Source organism: Equus asinus, chromosome 4 (genome assembly GCF_041296235.1).
Source record: "Equus asinus isolate D_3611 breed Donkey chromosome 4, EquAss-T2T_v2, whole genome shotgun sequence".
Classification (NCBI taxonomy): Eukaryota; Metazoa; Chordata; class Mammalia; order Perissodactyla; family Equidae; genus Equus; species Equus asinus.
The window spans coordinates 43,943,095-43,970,188 of NC_091793.1; the positions used below are offsets into that span (position 1 = coordinate 43,943,095).

The 27,094-nt window shown below is 35.9% G+C and overlaps 1 protein-coding gene across 8 annotated transcripts in view; it reads right to left on the reverse strand.

The window, feature by feature from the left end:
* Positions 1-27,094, reverse strand: part of SLC41A2 (solute carrier family 41 member 2) — a 121,778-nt gene that overhangs the window by 32,000 nt on the left and 62,684 nt on the right. For all 8 annotated transcript variants that reach the window (XR_011502673.1, XM_044746345.2, XM_044746342.2 and 5 more), the window contains 4 exons: positions 26,172-26,316; positions 23,456-23,602; positions 13,416-13,563; positions 8,548-8,627 (listed from right to left, as the gene is read on the reverse strand). Coding sequence is in view for 7 of the 8 variants with exons in the window: in XM_044746345.2 (XP_044602280.1) it covers positions 8,548-8,627; positions 13,416-13,563; positions 23,456-23,602; positions 26,172-26,316 (520 nt within the window). In the remaining variant the exon portion in view is untranslated. The remainder of the gene's footprint in view (positions 1-8,547; positions 8,628-13,415; positions 13,564-23,455; positions 23,603-26,171; positions 26,317-27,094) is intronic.

Below are 27,094 nucleotides of genomic sequence, written 5' to 3' on the forward strand. Positions count from 1 at the left end.
TAATGACTATTTATGAATCAGCTTGCCAAAATTTATATCTAACAGACAAGAATATTTTCAATGCATTGAAATATCGAAATGGAGAGACATAAGTCTCTCCACACCCAGACATAGAAAAACATTTAAATATTTTCTATTCCTTTTAACATTAACAGCGACAACAATAAGCAAAGTAAAAGGTAATATTAAAAATAAGCAGCAAGAGGGGCCGGCCCCTTGGCCTAGTGGTTAAGTTTGGTGCACTCTGCTTTGGTGGCCCAGGTTCAGTTTCCTGGTGTGGACCTACACCACTTGTTGGCAGTCATGCTGTGGTGGTGACCCACATACAAAATAGAGGAAGACTGGCACAGATGTTAGCTCAGGGCAAATCTTCCTCAGCAAAAAAAAAAAAAAAAAAAGTTAGCAAGAAACAGCATCTAAGGAAGATCAAGCCCCAAGATGAGTTAGTGCACCCTGCTCATTTAGGAGGCAGTTACTATATTATTTTTCATATGAGTCAATGACAGTGCAGTAGAGTGGAAAGAGCACTGGTCTTAGAGTCAGAAGTCCTCGTTTGAGCCTTAGCTCTATCACTTTCTGCTTTGTTAGCTTGTCTCCTTAAGCCTTTGTTACTTCATCTGCAAAATGGTGATTAAAAATATCTGTTCTAAATATTATTTTATAAACCTTAAAATGCTATAAAAACATAAACACAACCCAAATTATAGGTAAATTTGTCAATTCAATGAGCTTACCTATATCACCCCATTTAAAATTATGGCCCCTAACGCTAGCGTTCCCAACCCCCCCCCCGGCTCTGCCCCATCTTTTTCATAGCATTTACCATGTTCTAATACACTCCATTATTTATACATTTATTATGCTTGTGGTTTATTGTCTGTCTCCTCCCAACTAGAATGTAAACTCCACGGGGCAGAAGCAGACTTGTCTAATTTGTTCACTGATATTCGCAGAGCCTAGGATAGTGCCTGTACGTAACAGCAGCTCAGTAAATATCGCTGAATGAATGAAGCTGATCAATTTAACTTATAGAAAAACCCCACTGAAGAACAACTTTAAAAGTTTTCAAGTAGCTCATTTCCTTAGACTTAGCTCTATGCTTCAACAGTTGGAAGAATGAGCAGTGAAAGAAGTTTGAAATCATAAGAACTGGAACTCTTGTAAGTCCATGCAGGACTCCATTCGAATCACACTTTACATACTGGAGAAGGAGATTTGTAAACAAGAAAGGTTAGAGAACAATTCCAACAGGACGTCTGAACCAGGTGCTAAGAGGGAAAAGCCTGGGTGACAGAGAGAATCAGAAGGCGGCAGTCCCGTGGCCAGGACTGTCACCCATGGTTGATCCAAGTTACCTGCACGCAAGGTAGGTTTCCCCCAGAACAACTGAGGAGAGACTACCTTGGCTTTTTTGTAACAGGATTCTCTAGTTGTTGCTAGATGACGAGTTCTTTGCTTGATGATTTAGGAGGTGACTTTTAGGACACAGCAATAAGTAATTTACTATGGAGAAGCCCTGCCCCAGGTGACTCTGAATCTGGGCAGTTTAACTGGGGTATATGTAAGTACTACGCTCAGAAAAACAGGTTGAGGGGTTCTGTTCAGAGTCAGTCTACGTGACTTACGTATTGATAAGTATCTAAGTCTTCACTGATAGCTAGTGAAATTGTGACAGTCAGTGCATTCTAACAATGATAATTCGTTATTGAGGAAATGAAAATTTAATATTTTTTAATCACAGGAAAAAAATTAAATAGAGAAACAGGAAAAGTATAAACCTCCTTCCCTTTTTTAAGCTGAGATTAATTTCTTGTGCCAATGTACCAAAAATAAAGCAATTTAAATGTTTGTGTTTTTTTTAATTTATTTTTGTTGAGGAAGATTAGCCCTGAGCTAACATCTGCTGCCAATCCTCCTCTTTTTGCTGAGGAAGACTGGCCCTGAGCTAACATCTGTGCCATCTTCCTCTATTTTATATGTGGGATGCCTGCTACAGCGTGGCTTGACAAGCAGTGCGTAGGTCGGCACCCAGGATCTGAACTGGTGAACCCTGGGCTGCCGAAGCAGAACGTGCAAACTTAACCGCTGTGCCACCAGGCTGACCAGATAAACATTATTTTTTTATTGAAGTATAATTGACATACAACATTATATTAGTTTCCAGAGTACAACACAATGATTCAATATTTGTATGTATTGCAAAATGTTGTATTTTGAAAACAAATTAGAATGACTCTATCTTAAACTAAATGTAGTTTCACGATTTCCTCACCCAACCTCATTTAGTAAATAAAAAATTCATTAAAAGCAAATGCTTAAGATAACTTAAAATTCAGTTCATCATAAAAAATTTTTTAAAAATGCATCCCAGAGAATTCTGAAAAATGTTCTAAAGGAAAATAAATTTCTTTAAAAATGGGTGTGAAAGGGAAACAAAGTCATATCGACGAGGTTGAATAATTAAGGCACATAAATGCAGAGCTCCATTCTCTGCAGAGTTGACTCTGGCTCAGATCACACAGCTTTGACAACCGCCTCAGCTGCTTACCGTGTTTCAGTGACATTAACCACTTGGGGCTTCAGTTTTCTAATCTGAAAAATCAGGATAATTTAATGTTTAACTCATAAGAGACAGAATTAAATAAAATAATGTGTACATGAAAGACAGTTTCTGGACATGGTAATGGTTCAACAAATGTTGATGGTGATGATGATGATGGTGATGAGGAGGAGGAGGAGGATGGCACAATTTGTACAAATAATGTGATTCTGACTTGGTGTTTTCTTAATTGTAAGCCCTGACACCTAACCTTCTGGAGACGTCATTAGTCAGAGAATGTGCAGGAACTGTGTCACTTTTCAATTCACATATAATTTTATTAAAAGAAAAAAAAAGTAAGAAAAGAAACCTTTTGGTGTCCAAATTTTAAATAATCACTTAATCTGTCTTCTGCTTACTCAATGAATTTTCCACTAGAGGTTAGTGATGATTATTTTTACAAGTCTAGATTTTCTAAACCTGAGCTCATTTTCTAAAGTAAACAATTGGAATAGAACATTGAATAACTGGCATGTATTTGTACTCATCTGATAACAGGACATAAACTAGGCCAGTAACTTACACCTCTAACCAGAAGTAAATTAACATATCCTAGAAACTGAAAGAGGTTGAGAGTATTATTATATTAATTATACTATAATTACTATAATACTAATAATTATACTAAATACTATAATACTATATAGTATTATACTAGAAACACAAGTACTTTCACAAAGAGTTACTGGGTAAACCAGTAAGAATGGCCTATAATCCTCCATGGATTTCTCTTCATAGCCCCCCAAAAGGAGAAGAATTGAATGTGAAGAATTACACTTAATACAAAGCAAAAGACTGCATTCAGATACATTTTTCAATGCCAGATATTTGCTACAGGAATTCATAAATGGTAATTTCCATTTCATCTTCATTTACTCCAGGGATTCTCTTGGGGGTAATGTTCTATCTGGTATTTTATTAGATATGGAACACTTTAATGCAAATGCAGAAAGCATAAGCTATTAAACCTGAGAATAGCTACTCTATATGGAACTTCCCTTGGATTGAATTTGAAACAAAAGGCAATTAATGAGTAGTTGTAGCTCTCTTCTATAAAACCACACTGGTAGAACTTTATAGAACTACTTTTATCATTTCTTTGTTACCATGTCCGGATTAAAATATGTGATAATCAATACAAATGAACCCTTATAAATAATCGACGTAGCACCTTGCTCTTCCCTGAATCCCCTGACCTGCCTCACGCTGTAGTCTAGGAAACACAGACACAACTGGTGTTATAATTGCACCAAACTAAAAATAAAATGAACTGAGGCTTGAGAAAGAGACTGGTATCATTTTTCCAGATAAGGTAAATAAAATTGTAAAGTAAACAACGTAATTAGTGTAGGAACTTATTAAAATTTTAACCTCTCATAGGGTTAAAACTCCATCTAATTTCATCACGATCATTGGTTATATTTTTAAACTGTAGCAGATTTATTACTTGGAACAGCTTTCTTTAATGTCAAAAATGCTTTCTTGCTATCATGACACACACTACGTTTCTGCCAAGAGCGACTCTATCAGCGTTTCTTCTAAATTACTTAAATTCTTCACATACTAATTGCATTACTTAAAGCTAGTGTAGAGCATCTAAAAATTGTCTCCCATATAAATTAATAACACTAGCAAAAGCAGCTTGTCAACATACGAAATAATTAGTGAGAATCCTCAGTACCCACAAGACCTAATTTTAAGTGCCTTATGCTAGAATAAACTCCATTGATAATAGAAAGTTTCATAGTATGAATAAATTATCAGTAGGTTCATCTGGGGACTGCTTTAAAATCCAACTTCATGTTTTGTTAAATTTAGAAATATACATTTCCAGTAAACGTTTAGCACTCGTATTATAGAATACATCTCAAATTTTGTGAGGAATTCTTTTGAACATTCCCAAAGGAACCTGAAGTGCAAGTTCATTTTGTTAAAAAGTAAATCCTTATAATCAACAGCACAACAGATCCAGTATCTTCCATATATACCTACATATTTCAGCGACCTCCATACATCTCTGCATTTGCACCTATCCTCCTTCCAAGACTCAGCAGAACTCACATGTAGGAATTACTCTTTCTGTTTCAAGACGTTCAAAGGGAAGAGGGAGGTGTGTCTTGGATTTTTTCATAGTTTCCAAAGAAATACATGTAACCCCTCATAGTGAAGACCCTGTCATCTAAACAAGGGCAGGCACATTCACCTCCCAAGACTGAAAATAAGTAATTGGATAAAAGAATTAGGAGGTCACTGGAGAGCTTGGTAAAAGCAGTTATATGGAGTCAGAGGGAGGGAAAATAATGTAATAAACTTAAAAGTATAGACTACACTTTGAAAAGTTTGGTTGCAAAGGACAGAAGAGAGAAGACAGAAGCTTGAGAAGCCTGAACACCATGGGAAAGGTGATTTAGGATGAAAGAGCTGAGTGCATTTGTAAACTAAAGGGAAGAGATGGAAGAGAGGAAGACATGGAAGATAAAGGAAAAATTAGATTAATCGATGGACTAAGGATCCCACTGGAGTTGTAACAGAACGGCATCCGGACCACAGGTGGGTTAGTTGGTCTTGAACAAAAGAGTTAGGTCTTCTTCTGAGATAGGAATGTAAGAAACTAGGAACAGACATTGTTAGGGGTAAGAACAGAGGTGAAGGGGAAGGAAAGAGAAGTATGCTGGGAGAGGCCATGCCTGGAGCCTCTGTTTTCTCTACAGACCTGCCCTACAAGAAACATTAAAGGAACGTCTTCAGGCAGAAGGAACGTAACACCGCATGGAGATCTGGACCTACGCAAAGGAAAGAAGAGTGCTGGAAATGTAAAATATATGGGAAAATACAAAAAAGATCATTTTCTCATTTTTAATCTCTTCAAAAAATAATTGACTGTTTAAAGCAAAAATAACAACAATGCATTATAGGGTTTATAACAAAGTAAAATGTATGACAAACAGAGCACATAAGAAAGAGGAGTGAACATAGGTGGAAATTAGTATATTGAGAAGGAGATCTGATCGGTGGTTACCAGGGAAAAGGGGGGGTGGGGGGAGGGTATGGAGGGGGAAGTGGTGTACCCACAACATGACTAACAAAAATGTACAACTGAAATCTCACAAGGTTGTAATCTATCATAACATTAATAAAAAATAATATATATATATATAATTGAACAAATCGATATCTGGCTAGCGGTGGATCTGGATGTATTCCTCAAATCATTACTTCACTGGGTCGAGGGAAGGATTAATAAAGATATTTTACAATGATAAAAAAAAAAAAAAAGAAAGAGGAGTGAAAATCCAAATATACAGATATAAGGTTCTTATCTTATATGTAAAGTGATATATTATTATTTCAAAGTACATGGGATAAAGATATACATTATAAGCCCTAGATCAGTAGTTCTCAAAGTGTGGCCTGAGGTCTAGCTAACAGAAGTCCCAGGAGGAGATTCCCAGTATATATTAGCATGAGAAGGACGTTAAGAAATCTTGTAGTTAAGAAATCTGCTTAACCTAATGTTTCTCAAACTTCATTGACCACAAAACACTTTTCGAGTTATACTTATTAACATCTCACAGAACTAGTGTTACTATGGAATATATTTTGGAAAATGCTACTAGTTCTGAGAGTTGTTAACAGTGTTAAAAGATATCCTAATCACAATATCAACACGCACATGTCTTACTTTAAACAAAGTGTCTATTCTTGTGTCTAATAAAACAGATAAATTAGTAGTTGTTTATTTTGAGGGAAAAAAATCACAGGCTCTGGAATCAAGCAGACTGGGGTTTAAATCCTGACTCAACACTTACCAGAGAAGATCTTGGACAAATTACTTTCTTATTGTGAGGATTAAATGATTTAACATGCTATAAGTTATCTGGCACATAGTAGGTAGTCACTACATAGCAAATGATGATGATGATCATCATCATCATAATAAATAAAGATCCCTTAGAGTACATCCTCCAGCACATTTAAAACAAAATTCAATTCTCAAAAGTTCCAACTTTTTTGAGGAATGTGAAGTGAATATTCTCTACCAACGTTTTTAAAGAGTGGAATTTAACATAAGATGAGCTCACTGTGATACCCAACTAAGAGGTTTACCAGCTGGGATACAAAAAAGATTTTACTAGGCTGGCCTGGTGGTGCAGCAGTTAAGTTCAAATGTTCTGCTTCTCGGCAGCCCAGGGTTCCCAGGTTCAGATCCTGGGTGCGGACATGGCACCGCTTGGCAAAAGCCATGCTGTGGTAGGCGTCCCACGTATAAAGTAGAGGAAGATGGGCATGGATGTTAGCTCAGGGCCAGTCTTCCTCAGCAAAAAGAGGAGGATTGGCAGTAGTTAGCTCAGGGCTAATCTTCCTCAAAAGAAAAAAAAGATTTTACTACCATGCAATGTCAAGACACAGACTTCCAAGGACAGCATGCTTCAGCAAAGCTCTAGAACTGTTTCTTATGTAAGGAGAAATAACAGAAATACTCATTAAAACCTTACTAATAATGGGGTCATTGTAATTTAAGTTAAATTTCTTACCGACATGTTGGGCAATATAGCTCTGATACTCATTATTGGATAATATTTATGCTAGTAAATTCATCAACTAATATTCACTGAAGAGGATTTGAACAGGTGGAAGGAAAGCAGTAGTCATTCCAGGCAGTGAAAATTAAAAGATCTTTGTAGGCCACAATACAATAAGCTGGTTAGACTGATAGAGGAAAAAGTGGTACCCGTCCAACAGTGTACAGAAAGCCTTGAAAACTAGGCAGAAGAATTCAAACTTGATTTGATAGGCAGGAGGAAACCACTGTTAAGTTCATCATCTTAAGATTGATATAATAAAAACAAAGTTTAAGGAAGACTAGCTTGTTAGTGACATTTAATTTGCATCAAATAAGGAGTCAGTCAGGAAGGGTACTTTATTACTAGAGTGATGGCTGGAGTGAGACATCAGCAGACTACAACGGTGAGCCGTGCTTGTCATATAAATAAATGAACTAGTGAATTATGTTAAAGGGCAAACAGGCGAGGGTTGCTCATTGTCTATTCAAAGAGGAGGAAGGGCCTGGTTGAATCAGATGGTTCCATGGTTTTAAGGGTGGGTAATGGGGAGAATAGTGGCATCAGGAAAATTGGGAGGGATGGTCTATAGGGGAAATTTGTTAATGGACATTCTAAAGGTACACAAAAATTAAAATGTTCAGTAGAAATTTTAGATATAAAATTAGATTTTAGAGAACTTGCCTTTATATAACATATTTTTATACATAAATATACAAAAGTAATTTTATTAAATGTGTGGCATATCCTGTGACATGTTTTTCCCCAGGTAGAATTACTTTTTAAATTATATTGGCTTAGGCTATACTAAAATCCAATTTAATGACAGCCAGCCCAAAAGCCAGTAGGACTGGATTAAAATGATCTTATTAAATGAAATTCATATAGAAATCCCTGTGAACTTAAGTATTATAATTTCCATTTTATAGATAAGAAAGAATATAAGGCATATTTTAAAGGGATCAGCAGAGGAGTGATGGATTTTAATGGACTGAATTGACTCAAGCAAGCCTTAAACCTGGCTAACTCTGACTTATCCATGAAAACTGACAGAAGCAGCAACAAAACAACATAAAATAGCAGATAAATCAAAAGTATCCAGAACTGAAATATCATATTTTGTCACACTAACCTTAAAAATTGGGTATGTCTGACTCTCAAACTAATATCTAGTGATAAGATTAAGAAAGTTCTTTTCAAAAAACGTGTTCTGCATACCGAGAACAGAGAATGTAATTTCCACTGGGAGCAACAACCTGAGGTTGGAGAGAAAATGGATGGGATGGGAAGACAGATCTCTCAAAATCTGAACCCCAAGATTCCCATTAGTACCTAAGAGTATATAAAGATTTGATATCATTATGAAACAGTGTGTCTAATTCTTACCATTAATAACTGGTGTGTAAACAACAATCCCAACCAAGTTTGGATCAGATACAGTTGTGTCCAGAATAAGGCCCCCAATGCTGAAAGATATAAAATCATATCATTTAGAGAAGGAAGGAAATGTACTAATTTGAAGTTGTTCTTTACATACAGACACCCCTACTTTTAAAAATAAAATATTTAGGCATTATAAAATAGATTAAAAACAAAAAATATTCAAAGGAAAAATCAATGTTAACAAAATGTTAGAAATAAATGTTAAAAATAAAACATGGCATAAAATGTGGAGCCCCACATTTCAGGGCTCTCTTTCTGACCTCCAAGATATGTTACTTGCAAAAAGGAAAAGCACATACTACTTTAAGTAGCATTAAAATGTCTGAAGGACATATAAAAAATCATTAACAATGTCTATCTCTAGGCGGTGAGACTGATAAGAGATTAATGGTCACTTTATATCCTTCTATACTTATTAATTTTTTAAAACCATGTCCATTTATCACTCTTATAATTTAAAAAATAATTTTAAAAAGAGTATCTTTTCATATTTGAAGTAAACAAGGCATTAAAAAGGGATGATTTTTACTGTGTTAAAACTTGATATAGTTAGGGTGTGTCTTATCACTGGTAAATCAAAATAATGAATTGTAGCCATAGAAAGAGCTGATCTTGAGATGAGAGGTCTAGAAAAATGACACAGTTATATAGGGGCAAGCCATACACTCTCACTCTCAACGTCTCAAGGGAGATTTGTTTGGCGTTTCCAAGATCATTATCAATTGGTTAACTTCAGTCCCTTGACCTACGTACTACAAAACATTGCCAGTCCTAATATTCCATGGGATCCTGTTGCCTAAATCTTCCAGGAAAATGCAATCCACATTACAGAAAAATGAGCTATATGCTGTCACAGAATAGGGTTGATGGTCAAAATATCAGATCCAATGTTCCTACCATTACCTGACAGTTAACATCAGGAAATTATGAAATCTTTATTATTTTAATTCTTTAGTAAAATAAATGAATGGCTTAATATGCTTAAACTGATAGGCGTTCCCATTAATAGGTACAATATAAAGTCCAAAAATAGTCATCCTTAGAAATATTTTAATATTCTAAGCCTTAATTAAAAATATATATATATATATTTCATAAAGCAAGCTAGTTATGTGTCCAAGAATAAATTTCCATACCAAATCGTATAGCTCATGCTGTGGATATAACGTCAACACTTGCTAAAATACATTTAAAAATATTTTTGTTACTCAGGTAATAAAACTTACTATAAAACATTAGAAAATAACAAACAAAAAGAAGAAAATAAAAATCAGTCATAGTTACATCTTTCAGAATTATAGTGTTAGCTTATGGGTATATAGCCTCCCAGACATCTTTAAACATAAATGTTTAAAAATAAAAACTCAAATCCTCAAAGTAGTTTTCTTCACTTTTATTAAATTTTATTTCTATCAAACAAACATGGATTATTTAAAAAGTGAAAGTACCACAATGCTTATAAAGCTGTCCCTAGCTCCACCCCCAGATCTTGCTCTTTTCAACTTCTTTAGCCGTTTCTTCTGGCATTTAATTCTATATTTCTAACAAACATGTTTATACTCCTATTTCTTGATTTTTAATTTTAGCCATTTATCCAATGACTTCCTACTAAGGCAGATGAGGATTTAGTCTCTCTTACCCTTCCCTCCACACGAAAGTGCCCTCACAAGTCCCTTCCTCCCCCTATCCTGCCAATCTGGTTACATTATAACCTTTGGTGAAATATTTAGGGTTTACTTTATTATAACAATGGACTCATGATTCATATCTGAGCCACAAATTGTATTATTAGATTTCCTCACTTGTACTTTTTGCCTTGCCTCATATTTTTCTTAACTCTTTAGTTACTTATTACTAATTCAGGCTCAAATTTGTAACAAAGTTAATGAAATGCCTCTGAATACAGTCAAACTCATCGGATAACCAATCAATTCCACTTTTTTTTTCTTAGAGACATCCCTTCTTAAGTTTGTTTGATAGAAATTAAGCAACCTGGACGGTTGCTCTCTAGGCCTGATGCACAGCTGTCATCCTGTACCTTCTCTTCAATCTCCCCACGTTGGGTCTTGGTCTATGCACTAGGACAAAGTCCCAACATTTCATAGGATCCTGTTGCCTGAAACTTCCAGGAAAAAGCAATCTACATTATAGAAAAATGAACGACATGCTGTCATGCAATGGGTTTCCTCATTCCTGTGTTGTCTTCCTTCTTATTTCCTCATTTTGAGAGGCCATATCTTCTATCAGCTTTTATACAATAGGGTCTATTGAGAAGTAAATTTTTTGAGATCCTGCATGTCTGAAAACTTCTCGAGTCTACCATACATTTGGTTGATACTGTGACCACACTTTATGTTCCCTCAGACTTTGAAGGAACCACTTTTGGTGTTGCTGCTGGACGTCATTCTGATTCCCAATCCTTTATATGTAACTCATCTTTTCGCTCTGGAAGCCCTCGGATTTATGATAACGAGCTTTGATTTGGGTCCCTCCTACTCTAATTTATTGTGCTGGGCATTCAGTGGATCCTTTCAATCTGGAAGCCTACGTTCTTCAGTTCTGGGGAATTTTCTAGTATTATTTCTTTGATAATTTTCCTCCCTTATTGTTTGCCTCTGGTAGTCCACCTCTCTACTTTCTGTTCTACTTTCCAGATAGTTCCTCAATTTTGTCTTCTACCTTTTGTACTAAATTTTCTGTTTCTGCTATTTATATATTTTTAAACTCCCAAGAGGTCTTCCTGTTTTTCAAATCCTCCTTTTTGGAGCATTCGGTTCTTACATTATGGATGCCATAGTTTCTCTTATTTCTCTGAGGATACCAATGATAGTTTTTTGAGGTTTTTCAACTATCCCTGCACTTTCTTTGAGTACCATTTTTTTTTGGTCTCTTCCATGTTAGGAGCCTTAATCAAATGCCTGGCAATCCTTTACTGTCTGCTCCTTTTTTAGGAGCAAAGCAAAGTATACTTGGAGCTCTCTTTGTCCACGGGCAGAGCTTGTTAGCAGGTGGGCCTGACTGAACAATGGTCAGGTGAGCATGCAGCTCTTTCACTAAAGGGCCCACAAGGGTCAGTATCTGCAGGTTTTTCCTTTGTGCTGATGAGTTTCCCCAGAAAGGAATTATCTAATTTTTTGCCTGGGGGTATAAGTCTGACTGCCCGCATTCTATGAGCAAAGAACAGGAAGTGGGATAGGCCTTTCACTGTCCAGCTCATAGACTTTCACTCAATCCTCCTGTTTTTCATACAGCACTTAATCCACATCCTCACTGGTGCAGGTGTTTCTGAATGCAGAGCCTCTCTGACTGAGCCTCTCCAGAGTTACTTCTTGTCTTCCGCTAGGGTGGTGGTGGCGGGGGGGGGGGGGGGGGGGGACAGACACCTGGGTGGTCAGGTTGAAGAAGGGCTTTTAGGATCTAATTGCTTCTTTAAAAACTTTCAATTTTAATAACATCTTCTTCATTCCAGCTTTCAGAAGTACTTAGTGCCTCTAATTCCCCCACCTTTCGGGATTTCTGAGGCTCATATCAGCTTGCTTCTTATGTGTGTCCTCCTGCCCTGAGGGTTGTTAGGTTTTCGTTTTTTTCATTCTGCTAGTTCAATTAACAACCATCCATTTCATTCCTATGTTACTAATTTTGTTGAATCTCTCATCTGCTGTCCTCTCTGCTTCCCTTCTGTCTTTGTAGCTTTTTAATTCTTTTACTGTTATTTTAGTAGTTTTAGGAAGGAAGAAAACACACGTGTCAATCTACCACGTTTAACAGGAAAGCATACTCTTTTTCTAGCTTGTTCGTGTCACTAAATGTATGATGAATATTTTTCCATGTCAATAGGAATGTTACTATGTTTTCCTTAATGGCTAATATTCCATTTTGTGTTGTTGCTGCTAGCGCCCTGGAGTGGATGCCGACTCCTAGCGCCCCTGTGTACAACAGAGCAGAACCCTGCCTGGTCTTTTTGCACCATCCTCTCACCTTCCAGCGCTGTATCAGACAATCCTCCACTGCTATTCATAAGCTTTTCATGGCCAATTTTTTCAGAAGTGGTGGCCAGTGGCCAGGTCCTTCTTCCTAGTCTGTCTTAGTCTGTAAGCTCTGCTGAAACCTGTCCACCATGGGTGACCCTGCTGGTATTTGAAAAACCAGTGGCATAGCTTTCAGCATCACAGCAACATGCAGCCACCACAGTATGATGACTGACAGATGGGTGGCATGGGTCTCTGACTGGGAAATGAACCTGGGCCACAGCGGTGAGAGCACCAAATCTTAACCACTAGACCATCACCCATTTTGTGACCATACCACAATTTATTTGATCAATCCCTGATTGCTAGACCTCTAAGGTGTTCTCTCTCTTGTTATTAAAAATTCCACTGTGATAAGGATCCTTGCACTAAATCTTTTGCATATATCCTTAAGTCCTGTCAGGGTTCTAGAAGTGGAAGTGGTCAAATGGTAAGTACATTTCTAAGTCTTTCTGACACTTAAGTGAGCAACTTGCTATTAAAAATAAGTAATGTCCTTGTCAGGTTAAAACACACAAACCTACAAACACCACTAAATTTTATTTATCAATCTGGTAAGGATTTGGTTGGAAAAAAGTTTGAAACCTGTAGCCAAATGAGGTTCTGTACACCTACTGATTTCAATAATTCCTGTCACTTATATCTCTTATTACATGGGATAGTAAAGAACTGGTTATATAAAATGATTGATACAAGAAGTAAAAACGGGCAATTATTTGTTTTAATATAGACATAGATACATGCACATAGGACACACACACACACGCACTTTTTAATACTAACCTACTTACAACCATGGCTGTTACGACAGGCTCCCAGCCTGAGTGGAGAACTGTCCTCGTGGCTGGATGTTTGGCAGCTACTATAATCCAGATAGGAGTCAGAGCCAAGAAAAAGACACCAACTAATGGCGAAATGTAGTAATAGGTCTCTAAAATTAAAAAAGAGACAATATTTCAATCTCTTTTCTCTCCATGTAGCAAAGTAAATATTAAAATTAAAATATTTACCAGAAGAGATGATGTTATCAAACATATTAACATGCTATATATTTTCTACAAATTTCAAACTGTAGATAAGGTAAAAATATTAAATAATATAAGCGAAAACTAATACACTATTTCAACAAACACTTACTGAAATAGCTATGTGACTTAGATAGCAATAGCATTAATAATAACAACAACAACAGTAAAAAAAGCTAACATTTATTTGGCTCCCACTCTTTACCAAGGATTGTGCTAAATGCTTTATATTCATCCTTAATTGTCCTCCCAAGTATGAAGTAGATACAGTCATTCCTATTTTATGAAGAAACCTAATCTTAGGAGCTTAGGAACAAAGCTAGGAAATAGCAAGAGTTGCGAGAAAATGACATCTGTCTGACACTGAAGTTAGTGCTCTTAACTCTAAAGTCACATAGGATGTTGTTTTCACCCACAAGGATCTTATAGTACAAGCATTCCATGGAATATTGGCCGATCAATTGATAACAGATATCCCCCCAATCCTAAGTAGTGTTCCGAGCTCCAAAATAAAATTGGAAGACTAGGTTTAATAAAGTTAAACAGATTTCTTCACTGCAAAACTACTCAGAACCTTTAATACACTAAGATAGAATACAGTTCGCTATATTACCATAGTTTGGCCAGAGTACCTAGTTTCACATCTGGGTGTTACAACCTTGGACAAGAAATTTAACTTCTATAAACTTCAGTTTCCTTATCTTTAAAATGGTAATAATAATACTACCTATTTCATGGGGTTATCGTGAGTCTTAAGAGAATTAAGACATGTAAGTTAACTAGTATAGGGCCTAAGCACATAGCTAACATTCACTGAATGCTCACTATCATCATAATCACTGCCATTGTTATTAACGTCTTGCTATTTGGGACACACTGAGGTAAGAGATTGCCAGGACTTTGTTATACCTGTCTGAGGTAGATTGTCTTACTTGATCACTATTTTTCATTCTCTCCCATTCTTGTTACGCTCTCCTATAGAGAGAGTATACTCCTCTGACTCATTGACTTTAGGCTTGACTGTCTTGCTTTGTAGACATGATGTATGCCACCTCTGAACAAAATTATAAGTGCTTTCAGAAATGACTAGAAGATTTTACATATCCATATATATAGATAGATAGATAGATGGATGTATAGATAGATAGGTATCAACTGTTTTCAGACACTAGACAACAGGCACTGCAAGACTGTGATCACTGAGAGAAGGGAAAGAAATGAGATAAGCCCTACAGTAGCCTCACCTTTCTGACTACAAGCACATTCCAGACCACAGCTCAGGAAGGGCGTGAGCCTAAGGCAGCAGGAATTTACAGGGTAGCAGACTGGAAAAGAGGAAGCTATCAGAGAAAGAGCTTGGGAACTGAATACCAAACCTTAGGGCGAACTCCACAAGGCTAGGCCAAGAATAACTGGGGATTTGTAAACCAAAAAATTTCCAGAGTTTACAAAGGACTGAAAGTCATTCAAGATTTAATCCCGTGGAAAGGAGAGGCCTCTGAACACTGAGAACAATAAGACCTGAGAAGGGTCACGTCCTAGCAGTGAAGCTAGCCCTGATGTAATGTCTGCTCTGATCTGCCCCAATAAAGCTGAACACCAAGCCTTGAAATTAGCTCAAGCTAATCCACAATTAACTGCCTGCAAGAACAACGTCCAACACTTTGTAAAGAAAGACAAAACTGTTGAGCACTTAACAACGTAACATTCACAATGTCTAGCATCCCACCAAAAATTGTTTTTATGAGTTTGGAATAATACTTGGTCACATTTACAAACTTAGTTAAATACCCTGAGATATTCCACTTACTTTAGACATTTCATCTGTCTCACAAAAGTTTCCAAGTACTTAAAATAATCTTTATAAAAATAACAAATTAAATGTACAAATACAGTGAGTCTTAAGTTTTCATAAATATTCATATAATGTATACAAATTTGGTAAGATTTCTATTTAACAATCATAAGAATATGTCAATTACTTAATTATAAATTAAAAAATGGAATTAGCAGACTGACATGTTACTCTAATGAGCTAAGTAACAATAAAAACATATGCACTGCCTTGTTAGCATAAGACCATTAATACCATGAGTTTGATTCCAAAATATTTTTATACTTAATTCTAAATATCCCTAGGGTTAAAAGTTGCCTACCTCTTCTTGAAACAGTTACATCATCCCAAGACATTTTTAGTAACATCATTTTAGCTGATCAAGGTTTTATTATTATCAGAGATTTTAGCCAGGACATTCCTGGATTCCTCTCAATGACTCCAATACTTATGTTGTATAGTAGGGACTTCATAACTTAAAGAGAGTTGATCTCACAACTCTGTAGCCTACAGTCTTAGATTTAAATTAAATGTTACCAAGTCTTCCTAACATTACACAAAATTCTTCAACCGTTATCCATACTCTTATCCTTGACTGAATTTTGTATTTCCTCATCTTCTTAAGATATCTAAAGATCTTCTCACCTATTACTAAAGATGGTTGAACTAGATAGAAGCTCAAATTTTTTTCTGTCAGGTAAGAACAATTACTAGGATACCAAAATAGTGTCCTGGGGCCAGCCCAGTGGCGCAGCAGTTAAGTGCGCACATTCTGCTTCGGCGGCCCGGGGTTCGCGGGTTTTAATCCCAGGTGCGGATGTGGCACCGCTTGACAAGCCATGCTGTGGTAGGCGTCCCACATATAAAGTGGAAGAAGATGGGCATGGGTGTTAGCTCAGGGCCAGTCTTCCTCAGCAAAAAGAGGAGGATTGGCGGCAGATGTCAGCTCAGGGTTAATCTTCCTCAAAAAAAAAAAAAAAGTATCCAAACAAATTTTATTCTCATGATTCTCTCTGGATTTGCCATCACATCTTCAAAATGATTATACTAACAAAATTCATTTAAATATTTTCTTTCATTTAAAGAGGTATGACTAATGCTACGTATAGTGCCATTTTCTCCATGATTTTTTTAAAAATGAAGAAAACCTTTATTGGATGGATTCCCAGTTTTTTCTGTTAAACCATTAGATAAAGATAAATCACATCCCAATTAGGAAGCATTCTTACCTCCTAAAACAACTACAGTTGCCAACAATCTCTATAGGATCAAACAGAAAACTAAAAGCATTAAAGTCCATCCACAAATGAAAAGAACTATGCTGCTAAGTCAAATCATCTTAGTATTTCATTTTCAGGTCAAGAGTGGAGCACCATGCCAGGCTTTTAAGTTATTTTCAGCATTAAATCTCTGGGAGGACATCTGAAGTTGAAAAAAACACTCACCATCCCAACCCCAGAATCACTGCCCTGAATTTCCAAAGGGGGGTAAAAGTTTCTCAGGAAAGAAACTAAAAACAATGAGTTGGCAGTTCCTCAAAAAGTTAAACAGAGTCATCATATGACCCAGCAATTCCACTCCAAGAGAATTGAAAACATATGGTTACACAAAAACTTGTACAAGAATGTTCAGAGCAGCATTATTCATAATAGCCAAAAAGTGGAAGCAACCCAAATGTCCATCAAGTGGTGAATCGATGTACAAAATGTGGTATATCCATACAATGGAATATTATTCAGCCATGTTATTAATCCCTACAATGGAATATTATTCGGTACTGAATATTTAAGTACTGATCATGCCACAACACAGATTAACCCTGAAAACGTACGAACTGGAAGAAGCCAGACATAAAAGGTCATATACTGTATGATTCTATTTTTTGAAATATCTAGAACAGGAAAATCCATAGAGACAGAAAGTAGATTAGTGGTTGCCAGGGGCTAGGGGGAGGGTGGAATGAAGAGTGACTGCTACAGGTTTCTTTCTGGTGTGATAAAAATGTTCTGGAATTAGATAATAGGTTACACAATCTTATGAATGTACTAACTTCTATTTAAAAACCACTGGATTGTATTCTTTTAAAAGGTGAATTGTATGGTATGCAAATTATATCTCAATTTTTAAAAATTCCAACAATAAAAAAAGGAGGGGGGTTATATTCTTCAAAAATGTCAATGTCATAAAAGGAAAAGAACATACATACATATAGAGAAAAAGAGAGAATAAAAGATAAAGCACATAGGTAAAATGTTAACATGAGGTGAATCTGGATACAGGGGATACAGGGATTTTTTGGTACTGTTTTTATTTTTGCAACTCTCCTACAAATTTAAAATAATCTACACATAAAAAATTTAAACAAAAAAAGAGTGGGAAAACCATGATAAAATACAACTTTCTAAAATGATTTACTGTAAATGTGTTCTGTTTCAATTTCCTGCCAAATCTCACATGGCCATTCCCTCCAAATTAAACCATATGTCTGACTGGATAGGACTCTCCTCCCCTTTCCCTGGTTAATTCCCAATCCGATTCTGATAGCCGGGCGAAAATGACCAATACAGAAAAAGGAAAGATGCTAAAATGTTCCTCTTTTTAGGATATTGGTATTTTATAGACGTCCTAAAATTAAAGAATTACTTTTAGAAAACCACTAATGACACAATCAGCAAGAGAAAATGGTCAATTAGAAGGCAATCAAAACCTAAAATAACGTCTTGCTTCTAAAGGAAATATGTTTAAATGATTCTAGTTAAAGCAATATTTTGCGTTAATTTCTGGGTATATCATAATGGCTATTGTGGTAGTCTGAATAATGGTCTCAGAGACATCCACATCCTAATTTCCAGAACCTGTGAATGTTACTTTCTGTGGCAAAGAGGGCTTTGCAGACGTGATTAAATCAAACCTTTCTGAAGTAGGGAGATTACCCCAGATTATTTGCGTGAGCCCTAAATGTAATCACAGCTGTACTTATAGGTGGGAGGTAGAGGGAGATCTGATAACAGGAGGAAAAAGCACTGTGACCACAGAAGCAGAGACTGAGTAATGTGGCTATAAGCCAAGGAATGCTGGCAGCCACGAGGAGGTGAAAGAGGAAGGAGCGGATTTTCCCCTGGAACCTCTGGAACGAACCGGCTCTGCTGACACTTGGATTTTAGTCCCGTATAACTCATTTTGGACTTCTGGCCTCCAGAACTATAAGAAAATTAATTTTTGTTGTTTTAAGCCACAAGGTTTGTGACAATTTGTTACAGCAGCAATAGGAAAAGAATATAGGTGTATAGATAAAACTGTGGAATTTTAAGCCTAATAAGTGCCTGTGTATATTAGTACTGATTCTGTGATACAGGTAAACTACAGAAAGGTAAGGATTCACACAGCTAAAGTAGTTCAAATTGCTACGATTCCACCTAACTGCCAAATATAAATGCCATCTTTTTGATTCACGGCTTTCACCTTTTATTAGATTGCTGGTTGCAACTACTGTTACATAATTTCATTATAGCATTCATTATTCTCACCCTAAATTCTTCTGAAAAACGTAACTGCTATGAGTGACATTTTTATATGTTAGCTGCTTCTGTGTGAACAACAAAGGAGTGGGCATTGGAAGTTGTAAACAATTTTTTAAATGCTCTTTATGGTTACAGCAGAATTTTCTCACTAAATTGACCTAAGAATCACTCTAAACTAAGATGGTACAGTGCTGAAAATCTCTGAAGAAGAAGAGTGACACACAAGATGAATTCAGAGTCTACTCACATCACCACATCAAGGCAATGAGATTCTAGAATGTCCTGTGAATAAGCAGGTGGCATCCCTGATAGTCCTTCAGAGGACGGAAGCAACCTGGGGCTGATAGTTATTGCTCCTACAGCTTTAACTAAGCCATCTTTTAAAAATTAGCCTTGAAGAAGGAGAAATCAATCAATATTTTGCTTCTCAGATCTTGTCCAAAAAGAGAAAAGCTGATAATTTTTCAAATCAATAAACATCATGCACAGACAAAAATCATATAGCTATGTAGTTATAAATAATTGAAAAAGTGTTTAAAATCTTCCTAAAATTATCCAAACAAGAAGAAAGAAAGGACAACAATCCTTGGGTACAGGTATTTCAGTTACTGGCCAAATTCAGATCCTTTGAATAGTTTTAAAGATGATTACATGTTTAAAGATTACTACGTGAATGAATAAATGCCTTTATAGTTTCTCTCCAAGTTGTACCAAAGCATATCAGAGTCAGAGCTTAGATTACTCTCTAAACTAACTTTCTATTTCTTCTATTTCCACTTGAAATAGATCTTTTCGAGCCATATGCTGGCATTTTAATTTTTCTATAGTGATACTAATCTCTAAGGCAAGGCAAGATGCCCTTCCAGTATTTCCCTAATACTATGTCCTCATGGAAAGGATCACATTTTTTGTTATAATCTATTATGTTATTAGACACATACTATGGCAAAAATCATTCAGAGGGGTATCGATCTTCTATTTTCCATATGTATACCACTTCCTGAATAACTTCTACTCATATTAATTGAATAGCTTTCAAAAGGAACAAAGCATTTGGTGAAGTGTTATTTATTTAACATCTGCTATGTATATGGCACTATGGGGTGCTACAAAAATAAATAAATAAATAAAATGAGAACAGTTTTGTCCTCAAGAGCGTATACCCTCATAAAGGAAGGTATTACAATTATACAAACAGCTATAATGACCAGCTCAACGTAAAGCATGTCATAAGAGAAGTTGTCCATAAAGTGCTATAGGAATTCAGAGAAGAAAAAGATCACCTAAGAATAGGGAAATCTATGAATTTAGCATTGAAAAAATGAGGATTCTGACTGGCCTTCAAGGAGGGGAGGGGAACGACATAAAGAAAAGAGAAAAACTAGGCTGAAACTTTAAAACCTAAACACCAGGCTGAAACTTTAACTTTGTTCACTAATCCGTAAAGACTTACTCAGGGTGACTACAAAAAATAAAGTCAATAGGAGTAAAGCTCTGTGCTTGTTAGTTTTGTCCTCTTTTGGAGAACTGGAGAGGTGAGAATGGGGAGAATTCCATATTTACTTCAGACGTCAGCAAATTTTATCAGGACTTTGCAAAAGAAAGGCAACATGCTGAATGACTGTAGAGCGAGCCTTAGCGCCTGCAACAGAGCGAACAGGACATGAGGGGAGCTGTTCAGCCACTTCCGAACAGTACCCCAAATTCTAAGTGAGGAGTTAAGTGAGGCTTCTCTCAGTGTCCAGTTCTTTGACAGCCATATAATACATGGCCTCTATTTATAACCAAAGCCTACAGCTGCCATGAAATCCCCTTTTTATCTGTAAAGACGGCTAAGTGCTTCCAATATAGTTCAGGAATTAAACTTTATTTCCAAGATCTAGGCATCTCAGCATGATTAATGGGGTCTTACAATGTCAGTGTGCCTGTTCCTAATCTTTGTATTCAGAATACCAAGACCAGGCCTACACTGCTGATCTTATGAGGCCCCCTAGTGTTCACAATGCAGACACTTAATAATCTGAACACACATTTCAGAAAAACCTTTAACTGTAAATAAACTACGGAATCAATCGGTAGCCCATTAAAGAAAATCATTTTAGGGAAATACATGATACAGATGAAATGTAAAAGATCTTATTTTAATTAATTCATCTTGAACTACTTTAAGCCAACTTTCAGAAGATAAGTAAAGGCGTAGAAAAGCCTAAGCAATATTTAATACTAAAATTTTTTCTCAAAATTATGGTCTGTTATCATTTTGTTTCACTTTTTTATTTCTTGACCCAGCTAAACTACTAATGTATCATATATAGCACTCAAAATAACACTCAAAAGCTTTAGACAGCAACACGTGATTAAGTCTTTTATATCACTTGTGTAATTTTAAAAAATAAAATTTAAAAAGTCACACATTATTTTCCTCGAAAGTTGATTTATCTTCTGGAGTCTCATAATACTTCGTCTGTATCATTATAACAATTGTCATATTTATTACACTATTCTTCAATGGTGTTCTCTTTCTTACTGTCTTAAAACTGTGGCTTCAACTGAGGAGACACCCTAGTATTTAGCAAGCAACTGAGAAACGCGTTACAAATGACTTCACTGTAAGTACCCAAGTCTGCAAATATATACCCTTCTTTTTTATGCAGTGAGGGAACCCATCCCAGAACCACTATCAACCCTCCATCCTCATCCCCACTGCTAACCCTCCCTGTTCCTGGGCAGACCCATAGAATTCCTGTCCTCTCAATAATATTAGGAAGAAACCTTTCACCCTCTTCTACTCCGCCCTTCCTCTCTCTTACCTCCTCCTCAAAGCGGGAGACACTTATCTACTTGGTAAGACTAAGGAAAGGGCACTAGCAGGGCTAATTCAACCCCTCACTGACTTTCTCTTTCGGGATCCAGCCTATTGATGACAGTCCCTCTCCCAACACAGTTAGCAGCCTGCCCCTGAGAGGTGAGACCTACAAGCGGTCCAGCTGTCTGCCTGTGGGTGGGTGAATGAGTTTAATAGAGTAGGAGGAGAATATGTCACATTCTCTAATATTAGCTGTAAGCTAATATTTCAATCCCTAACTTCAGAATCTATTTCTAAATTGTATAATAGTGTAGAGGAGAAAAGTATGACCAATTATCACCTCAACAATGTAAATGAGAGCCGATTACCCCTTTAATAACACAATTCTCATTTTCTGTGCTTTTTTCACTAGAAGGGAAAGGAATTGAGCATTACCCTGAATATACTTGAACAAACATCATTCCTTGTATATTCCACAACAACAATGAAAACCAAGACCTATGGAAACAAGATCTTACATTTAGGCCACTGATCATTTATTATCTTCTACTTTACATCAAGAAGACACATCTTCGAAATGAGAAGAATTTTCCTTGAACATATATATCAAGTCTTATTGAATACTGTTTTTATGCCACTCATTAAATAATTTGAGGTAATTTTATATACTAAGTGACGCTTCCCTTGATATCTCCAAAAGTAGTAGAAAATGACTGCCTTTCTAGGTTAAAGCCCTTACTTTAGTTCAAAAACATGTATCTGAGACTCATACTTCTTCAAACCAAATGTACTTTAGATTTTAAAGTATACCATAAATCTGCATAGAATCCATGAAATACATGAAGATAGGTGAATAAATGTTGCTCCTGGCTTGGCTTATAAACTATCTTATTTTTCTTGTATTACTGTGGGTTTCTGTTTTCTTGTAATTTTTTAAATCTGGCACCTAAAAAAAAACTACAACCAACTTTTAGCACTAAACCAATGCTCACAAATCATATTCATTTACATTGACAGCAGTCCCAGAGTATAATCTGCATTAAAACAATTCATTAGATTCTATAAATACTCGATCACTATTATCAAGAATCACATATATAAGATCATTCCAACTTCCAACATGGCATTCAGGCTAATTTTCACAGTGATTTTTTTTTTCTTTTTGTTAATTGCCATGTTGTTTTCTGATGGAGAGAAAAATCACTAAATTTCAAGCACCACCATAGCCTTATGTTTTGGGACAGTGGTACAACACACGTATCAGAACACGGCAGGTAAGCAACTCACTGGCTACACATTTAGAGGAAAGGGCAGAATGTATAGGCTATGACAGACCTGTGTTCAACCTTCCTATTGTAAATAGAGGGTAACATACACAACCTCTATGCTCCTCAGTTTTCTCATCTGAAGTTAGACATGATAATCCTTATCTTATAGAGTTTTCAACTCTCTGAGAAAAAATATATGAGAACTGCAACACATAAAGGTGTACAACAAATGGCAGTTATTGTTCCAATCAGTCTCAACCACAGTTCTAATATGGACGAAGGCCACCATGGATTTATGGCATTGCTGCAACAATATTTATTTAAAGAGACTTTGAAGAACACACTATATTTAGTTTCAAGTCAACTTACCAAGACAGGAGTACAAACCCTGACTTATCCAAGCTAATATGGCAAGAGTTATGAGGTCACCAAAACTAGCTGCAATGGGTGTAGCAACGTTATCAGGATTTATGCCAGTCTTCTTTGAACCAACGATAACCCCAACCATTATTATTCCTAGAAGAAAGAAAGCTCATTACTTTTATGCTATGATTTAAAGAAAATCAATCCCCCTAAATACTGAAATATACAGACGAGACAAACAGCATATCAGTTCCAGTTAGCCTGCTTAGATAAGCTGACTTCAGCTAACAAAACATTTTACTCTAATGTTTTGGCAAAAATGCCTTTCAACAAATTCCAAGTGGGGATCACAGAAGATCTGAGAAGTTCAGTGTTGGATTTAAAGACCTGAAAAGCTACTGTAAAATAACATTAAAGCTAAAGTTTCAAATTTAGTAACATACATGCCTTAGATGTAATGTATTCATGTGTATCAAACCCAAAGATTTTATTTTAATCCTCAAATAACGTCACAGTCAATAAACCCATGTGAAAGAAAGGTGAGTCATATTTATATGCATAGCAGTTGGGAAGAAGACCAACAAAAACAGATTTGTTTAGATAGTGGTAGCCAGAAATCCTTCCTTTATCGTATTATTTAGAAGAACTAAGCGGAGGGAAGTATTAAATTTTGAACACTGGAGGCCAGAACACAAGAAGCAGTCATTTTTTGTAAAAGATATTCTTTAAACCCAAAGTTTCTGTCTATGAACCTACAACTAGAGAACAGAAGATGAAAATGTGATTGTGTATTTGTACTTTTAAACCTTTATTTTGAATGTGAATCATAGAAATGGGAAAAAAATAACAGTTATATCCATATGCAACTGTACAGATTTTCTCATGCCAACACGTTCATTAAGAGGATGCAGCGCAGAGAAAATTTAAAATTAGTTATTTATGTGCTAACCATAAATCAACATGGAAGCCTAAATATGGCTAGAGAAAAAAACAACAATTTCGCCACATTTTTAGACTGAAAAAAGTCTCTAAATAATTTTATTCTAGCATGCTCATTTTATAGATAATAAAACTGAGGTCCTAGGAGTAAGGTTTAAATTCTTGCCTAAGGTCACATAGCTTGTAAGTAACTCCAGTCCAGTGTTTTTTCTACTACCTCATAAAGCCCATATTATTAAAAGTAGAATTTTTGTCTTGCTTCAATGTCTCACATTCTGGAGGCTTTTTCAATCTATGAACTTACTTTTCCCACAACATCATCGTAAAAAGAAAAAAAAGTAATAGCAGAAAAGTTTTTTAAATCTATTGCATAATAATCAAGATGTGATCAGACAGGCAGAATTCTTTTTTCAAAATCAGCACAGTGAAAGATCGATAGGCAAGTTCTCCTATGACAGAATGCCATCTATATCTTTTCAACTAAAAACAAGTATTTTGACATCGTGGACCAATGGAAAGAACTGGGAGTCAGGAAACAGGTTTTGACTCTGATTTTTCTGCAACAAGCTGATGAAATTGGACAAGTCACCTTAGCTGAGTCAGTTTGCTCACCTACAAAAGGTAGTTAATAGTGTCTGCTCTACATAGATACGGGTCAAGCTATTATAAAATTAGAACACATATTAGTCAAAGTAAGAAGCCTTAAACAAATATATTTTTAAAATCCTAATTTTTATGGTTATGAAAATGCTAGGCAATATAAAAACTTGTTAGACTGAAAAATTTTAAACAATTCTTTATAAATGAAACAAAATTAGAAAGAGAACAGAAGCAAAGAGCCTAAAGAAATAGCGTGTCAATGCTTAAACTTTATTTTTCCCCCAGCTTAACTTCACTCTGCTTTGGCCAGTGTTAACTCCATTCAATTCTAGTAATTCTATATATAAACAAGGAACTACCCCTGACATAATTAAGTACTAAAACAAAATGCTTAAAAATATTTTAGAAGTGAGATATTCATTTGAATGAGATTCTCTAAATTACCAGAACCTGGCCAAAAAAGTTAGCTTCATTGTACGATCACCTGATATGAGAATCTTCCTTTTTTAACTTTGCTGGTGATACAAGGGTGAAAAGATCACAATTATAAAATAAAAAGAATGAAGTCTTTATGACTATGATTCCATACTAAGCTAGTTCTCTAGTGTAAAGTTCATATTAATAAATAAATATAAAAAATGATATCCCAACTGAAAAATTCTAATATAGTTAATCTTTAAAGCCTTCTGGCTCTTTAAAATTCTACAGCCAACAACATGCTGTGCTAAGCATATGGTTATATTTGCATTGCCACAGAAACAGTGGAGAAACTTTTTTGAAATCTGAAACTTTAAAAAATTTTAACAGAGGGACTGATTTTGAACCTCAGAATTCCTGGAATACTTGTTACTCAAATGACAAGCCAGTAAATCCTCTGCATGGCTTCCAGAAAGGAGTTTCTCAATTTAACTTAGAGAAACAAATGAATATCTAGGTGATTTTCCTGATCTTGTTTTGGAACTGTACCAGGGTACCTAAGGCCAAGAGACCGCCTCAGAAAGCCTGTTGCACACTAAGGTTGGCATATAAATATACGTGAAATAAAATATTTCAAACCTTTGTAGATAACTTTTCTCTGTTGTTTTATAATGAACAAGTATCATTTAAATAAAAATAATCAACATGGCAAATAAATCATTTGCAAGTACAAGGCTGTGGAGTAGACACTGATAAATTTACTCACCCTGCAGAAGAGATGCAATGAAGGCAGTTGCTACACTGCTAGAGCACAGAAGAATGGAATGATCAAGATAGTATTTGCCCTCTGGAATCCAGCCCAATATAATCGCTGCCACAGCTGCTAGAAAACCAACTACTGTTGCTTGAACCTAAAAAATTTTTTTAATAAAATCCAACTGAATTATTCATTTAGAGAACATATTTTTTAATTTGATTATGTACATACACACATAAGAAGTCAGCAGAAAGCATTACATATGGTAACTGAGCTGCCTTACCTTTTGAAGAAGCTACTATATTTTAGTTTTAATATTCTCTAAGGCGATAGGTTTTCAAACTGCCCTGATCCGGTGGCAGTAGGTACGGAATGGGGTCCAGGAATCTCTTTTTAACAAGCACCTCCAGTGACTTTGACGGTGTAATCCACAGATCATCTAAGAAAACACCAACCTTAAGACTGAAAAAACCCAATCCACATGACTGAAGTCTGACTCTAGAGGCAGTGTTGGCAAGAGACTGGATTTTGTAACTGAGTCACATGAGTTTGGCTCCTAGCTGTACCACTTAATCTTGTGGCAGGTGATTTAAATGCAACAAGAATTTATTTAGAATCTACTTTGTCCAAGGTGCTATGCTTGGTGCTACAACAGTGGTAAAAACAGATTTATTCCCTGCTACAAGAGAGCTCTCGGTTGGTAGGAGAGAGAGACATTAACAAATGACCTCACAAATAATCACAGTCATGATTAGTGCTATAAAAACACTAGTTCCTAACCTGTAAAATGACAATGATAACATCAACCTCGTAAGGGGTGAGAGTTAAATGAATTACATAACATATATAAAGTGCTTCCCACAGTGCTGGCACAAAGCAACACTCAAAAAAATAAATAAATAAAAAGGTAACTAAAAAAAGTAACACTGACT